Consider the following 6,004-nt stretch of genomic DNA (forward strand, 5'->3'; position numbering starts at 1 on the left):
GGGTGTACCAGGGCCAAAGGGTGAGCCAGGAGATAGCCAGGCTGAGGTGACCCTACACATTCCCTCTATATCATTTAATAGTCCTCAGAGACACATCTTCCATACCTCACACTTTTGAAAAAGCGGGCATAGTAGTAAGCCGGCATAGTAGTAGCACAGTAGTAGTATGCAGTAGGTATACAGTATATTGTATCAGTACTATAATAAATAAACAGACCTTAACATATAGTTCCTGATGGAAGCTGAATTTGAACTTGGTAGTTAAACTTGAACTTGAAGCTGAACTTGATATAGTGATGTGGTTCCATCCAGGGGGAGGGGGTGCAGCAGCTGAGAGAGGCTCTGAAGATCCTGGCTGAGAGGGTTCTCATTCTGGAGCACATGATCGGCATTCACGGTGAGAGACACACCCTTACTCAGAGAACGACAGGGTCTCTAGGAATGACAGGGTTGTTAGAGATTTATACTATGTCCACTTCCAAGCAATCACTCTGTCTGTCAGTGATAAGTAATTTTCTATTGGAGAGTCCTTGTTGTGAGAGTGAGATTAAATTGATCTCCCTCTGTCTCCATCCCCAATCCATTCCTCCCTCTCTTTGGTCATTTCTCAGAGAACCCACTAGAACCCGGTTCTGGCCTGGACATGTTGTCAGACCTGGTGCCCATGTTTAAAAACAAAAGGGCGGGACCCAATACCCTGCTCCACTCTCTCACCAAGGGAGACCGGAAGCTGATTGGAGAGAAAAGAGTGAGGAGGGAGGACAATTAGATGGTCATGCCAATGGTTTGTATATGAACTGTGATTGGGTAAGAGACTGAGATGGACGTACCATGTGTTCTCTGGGCCAGAGCGTATGACCAGTCAATCCTCGTGGAAGCACAGAATTCCATCAATCTGGGCTTTGGACGGCCTAGTGTCTGCAAAATGACCCCTTCTCTTAAGATCCTTGAATTTGACCTGTTTATGATAGTACTGTTGTCAATATCGTAGTCATTTTATTTCAATGTAATTGTGTAACTTTGGTGCTGGCACTGGCCTCTACATGTGCATATTCTTAAAGTCTAGGTAGCAGATAATGGACCCTATCAGATATTTATGTAGTTGGTGCTGTATATGAACTAATATACATGGGTTCTAACTTGAAAAATGTGTTAGTTTACAATTGTACAATTTATGCTCCCCGCATATAAAATCCACGACGACCGGCGGAAAATGTATATGACTCACACGGTGGAGGAACATATTGCATGTAGCCTACTGTACAAGCTGTAAGTGGTACTTTTTAGTATGGACAACGGCTGTGAGGATATTTCTACAACATTCATAACATAATGACACAATTACAATCTTTATAGAATAAAAATCTAATTTAATCAATTACATGTGGAAATACGTATTTGAATGAACATCAGCAAGCCAGCAGCAGATGAAACAGAAAGTGAATTCGGTAACACTTCATTTTAAGGGGTCCTTATTACAGTGTAATTACAGATGTTGTTAAATCATTTAACAGTGCATTTGACATTGGGTCAATTACTTTACATTAAAAAAAAAATAAATGACACTTTAATAAAAAGTTATGGTTAAAATTGTGAGATAGTCATTCATGCTTGTCAAATTGTAAACCTATTTGTATTTGTATTTATTAGGGATCCCCTGGGGTCCAAACACATTAAGGCACTTACATTACACATAAAACAAAAGATAAAACAGTACATCATATAACATTATTACACACTACATATCTACAATACCTAATGTATAATACCACCATACAACAATATTACAATGTACACTACCGTTCAAAAGTTTGGGGTCACTTAGAAATGTCCTTGTGTCAGGCGTCAGTGTGTAGCGGTAGGACGGAGTCAGGCGCAGGACACAGAGCTAGTAGACAACGTACTTTACTCGTGAAAATAAATGAGCATAATCTCCACGCAGGGAGGACAAATCCCGCTCACCAGTCTATGACACCAAACATAGAACAAACACGCACACAACACAGTGGGAGCCAGAGGGTTAAATAGGGAACAAATCATGAACATAATGGGAACCAGGTGTGTACAATAAAGACAAAACAAGTAGAACACAGAAACATAGATCGGTGGCAGCTAGTACTCCGGTGACGACGAATGCCGAAACCAGCCCGAGCAAGGAGGAGGGGCAGCCTCGGCTGAATTCGTGACAGTACCCCCCCCCTTGACGCGCGGCTCCAGCCGTGCGCCGACACCTGCCTCGGGGACGGCCAGGAGGACGCAGAGCAGGGCGAGTCGGATGATGACGGTTGAAATCCCTCAACAGGGAGGGATCGAGGATGTCCCTCCTAGGGACCCAGCACCGTTCCTCCGGACCGTACCCCTCCCACTCCACGAGATACTGCAGGCCCCCCACCCGACGCCTCGAATCCAGGATGGAACGGACCGAGTACGCCGGTGCCCCCTCGATGTCCAGTGGGGGCGGAGGAACCTCCCGTACCTCAGACTCCTGGAGTGGACCAGCTACCACCGGCCTGAGGAGAGACACATGGAACGAGAGGTTAATACGGTAATCAGGAGGAAGCTGTAACCTATAACAAACCTTGTTCAATCTCCTCAGGACTTTAAATGGCCCCACAAACCGCCAACCCAGCTTCCGGCAGGGCAGGCGAAGGGGCAGGTTTCGGGTCGAGAGCCAGACCCGGTCCCCCGGTGCATAAACCGGGGCCTCACTGCGGTGGCGGTCGGCGCTCGCCTTCTGTCTCCTCCGAGCGCCGAAACCATTCATCCACCGCAGGTGCCTCGATCTGGCTCTGATGCCATGGTGCCAGTACCGGCTGATAACCTAATACACACTGAAATGGAGAAAGGTTAGTGGAGGAGTGGCGGAGGGAGTTTTGGGCCATCTCTGCCCAGGGGATGAAAACCGACCACTCCCCCAGTCGGTCCTGGCAATAGGACCGCAGAAACCTACCCACATCCTGGTTCACTCTCTCCACCTGCCCATTACTCTCGGGGTGAAACCCTGAGGTCAGGCTGACCGAGACCCCCAGACGTTCCATGAAAACCCTCCAGACCCTTGAGGTGAACTGGGAACCCCGATCAGACACTATATCCTCAGGTACCCCGTAGTGCCGGAAGACGTGGGTAAACAGGGCCTCCGCAGTCTGTAGGGCCGTAGGGAGACCGGGCAAAGGAATGAGACGGCAGGACTTAGAAAACCGATCCACAACGACCAGGATCGTGGTGTTCCCTTGTGACGAGGGAAGGTCCGTAACGAAATCCACCGATAGGTGTGACCACGGCCGTTGTGGGATCCGGATGAGCCAGCACAGGAGCGGAGGTAAACAGGGCCTTCAGGTGACCAAAAGGTAGTAGTTGGCAAACCCTAAGAATTGCTGCACCTCCTTAACCGTGGTTGGAGTCGGCCAATTACGCACGGCCGAAATGCGGTCATTCTCCATCTCCACCCCTGACGCGGACAGGCGGTACCCTAGGAAGGAGACGGACTGTTGAAAGAACAGACATTTCTCCGCCTTGACGTACAGGTCATGTTCCAACAGTCGACCAAGCACCTTACGCACCAGGGACACATGCTCGGCTCGTGTAGCGGAGTATATGAGAATGTCGTCTATATACACCACTACACCCTGTCCGTGCAGGTCCCTGAAAATCGAATCGACAAAGGATTGGAAGACTGATGGATCATTCATCAACCCGTACGGCATGACGAGGTACTCATAGTGCCCAGATGTGGTACTAAATGCTGTCTTCCACTCATCCCCCTCCCGGATACGCACCAAGTTGTACGCGCTCCTGAGATCCAATTTGGTGAAGAAGCGTGCCCCGTGCAATGACTCCGTCACACTAGCAATGAGAAGTAGTGGATAACTGTACTTAACAGTGATCTGATTGAGACCATGGTAGTCAATGCACGGGCGTAAACCTCCATCCTTCTTCTTCACAAAAAAGAAACTTGAGGAGGCAGGTGAAGTGGACGGCCGAATGTATCCCTGTCCCAGAGATTCGGAGACATATGTTTCCATAGCCACCGTCTCCTCCTGTGACAGAGGATACACGTGACTGGGGAAGTGCAGCGCCTACCTGGATATGTATCGCACAATCCCGCTGTCGATGGGGTGGTAATTGAGTCGCCTTCTTTTTACAGAAGGCGAGAGCCAAATCGGCATATTCGGGGGGAATGTGCATAGTGGAGACCTGGTTTGGACTTTCCTCCGTAGTTGCACCTATGGAAACACCTACACACCTCCCTGAGCACTGACTTTACCATCCCTTGAGAGCCCTCTGTTGCCATGAAATAGTGGGGTCATGAGAGGTTAACCAGGGAAGCCCCAAAACCACTGGAAACGCAGGAGAATCGATCAGAAAGAGACTAATTCTCTCCTCATGACCCTCCTGCGTTTTCATCCAGAGTGGAGCTGTGACCTCCCTAATCAGGCCTGACTCTAAAGGGTGACTATCTAAGGCATGTACAGGGAAGGGCACAACAACAGGAACAATAAGAATCCCTAATCTACGGGCAAATATACAATCAATAAAGTTCCCAGCTGCGCCTGAATCTACGAGCGCCTTATGCTGGGAATGCGGGGAAAACTCAGGAAATTCTATGTCAATACACATGTGCGCAACAGGGAGCTCTGGGTGAGTCGGGTGCCTACTCACCTGGGATGGTCCACCAGTGCTCTGCCTAATGCCTCGACTCCCTGAGGAACCTCCCCAGCACCAACCAGCAGTGTGTCCTCTGCGGCCACAGTTGGTGCAGGAAATGGCCCCCCTTCCGGTCTCCCTTAGAGCAGCACCTCTGAGCTCCATCGGTGTAGGGTCGGAGGTGCTGGGGGATGGAATGTGATGTGTATTCTTTAATGAATTAGGAGATAGAACTGGGTTAATCACGAACATTGAGTTAGAATTGTTTGTTACTGGGCTAAGAATTTAATTGGGGCATTTCACTGTGTTTTTTCAATTGCTTGCTCTTACTTAAATCCATGGCTGTCTTATCTGATGAGAGACTGAAACTAGCTTGTGGCCTTTTGTCTCTCTCTTCAAACACAGTGAAGGGAGCGGCACCAGGGTTGAATAGAGTTTGGGCTAGACCTTTGTCTCCTTGGTATCTTCTTGATTGATTACAGCATGAGGGGGTGAGGTTTGTGTATGATTCAAGAATTTAGGGCCTTGTCATGTTTAAACTAAACATGAGTGTGTGTGCAAGACAGGGGAGCGAGTGGGACAAAGGAAGTGGGTGTGGATTGATAAAGAGCGGGAAACTGAAGAGGGAGGGATTTAGAGCTAGAAGAGTTGGGGATGATGGTTGTGATGTCACGAGAGGCTGTGTCCTGGAGGGACGTTACATCCCCCTGAGGTGGCTGCAAACCCAGACAGCTATGGCTCCATCTGCTGGTATGGTCGGGATCTCCACCCCTCTATGGCCAATCTTCCCACGCAGCTGAAACAAATGAGGAGCTGATGAGCTGAAGGTTGGGGAAGGGAAGAGACACAGTCTCCAACCTGGGCTCTCTGGAGGACAAGAGTGCTGCACGTCCACTTCCATGAGGAATATAAGGATTTGGAGATACTTACCTTTGGGAAATACTCACCTTTGGATATATGCACCTGTGGAAATACGTGAGAGACATTTGGAAGGACTTTTTGCTGGGTTGGCCACTAGCTGCAACGTGGACTACAGTAAGGCTGGGGAAAAGTTATCTGAGCGAGTGAGAGTTATGACTTTGGATGTGGAAGAGACATCCCTGAACTGTTAACCCTTAAAGAGCCACAAGAGAACAGAATTTTGTTATATTTTAGTTAATTTCCCAAGACCTATAATAAAATCCTTGTTTTGTTTGAACCTTTGTCTCCTTGCACTACTTGAGCAATCCCGCTGAAAGCTGTGTAGCCTCTTGTGACGTCACAGATGGTGGAGAATACGGGCACGCTCAAGCGTTAATAGTGCATGTCAGAGGAGGATACCGAAGGTTTGATCACCCAGTTTTCCAAGTTGGCCGTAGGC

General features: G+C 48.5%; 1 protein-coding gene across 2 annotated transcripts in view; it reads left to right on the top strand.

Annotated features, from left to right (window-relative positions):
- The window catches only part of LOC121551114 (collagen alpha-1(XXVI) chain), a 64,130-nt gene extending 62,650 nt beyond the window's left edge, over nt 1-1,480 (top strand). For both annotated transcript variants that reach the window (XM_041863663.1, XM_041863664.1), the window contains exons 12-14: nt 2-46; nt 313-397; nt 612-1,480. In XM_041863663.1, coding sequence (XP_041719597.1) covers nt 2-46; nt 313-397; nt 612-769 — 288 coding nt within the window. In that variant the 3' untranslated portion in view covers nt 770-1,480. The remainder of the gene's footprint in view (nt 1; nt 47-312; nt 398-611) is intronic.
- The last annotated feature ends 4,524 nt before the right edge of the window (nt 1,481-6,004 follow it).

Source organism: Coregonus clupeaformis, chromosome 35 (assembly GCF_020615455.1).
Source record: "Coregonus clupeaformis isolate EN_2021a chromosome 35, ASM2061545v1, whole genome shotgun sequence".
Taxonomy (NCBI): domain Eukaryota; kingdom Metazoa; phylum Chordata; class Actinopteri; order Salmoniformes; family Salmonidae; genus Coregonus; species Coregonus clupeaformis.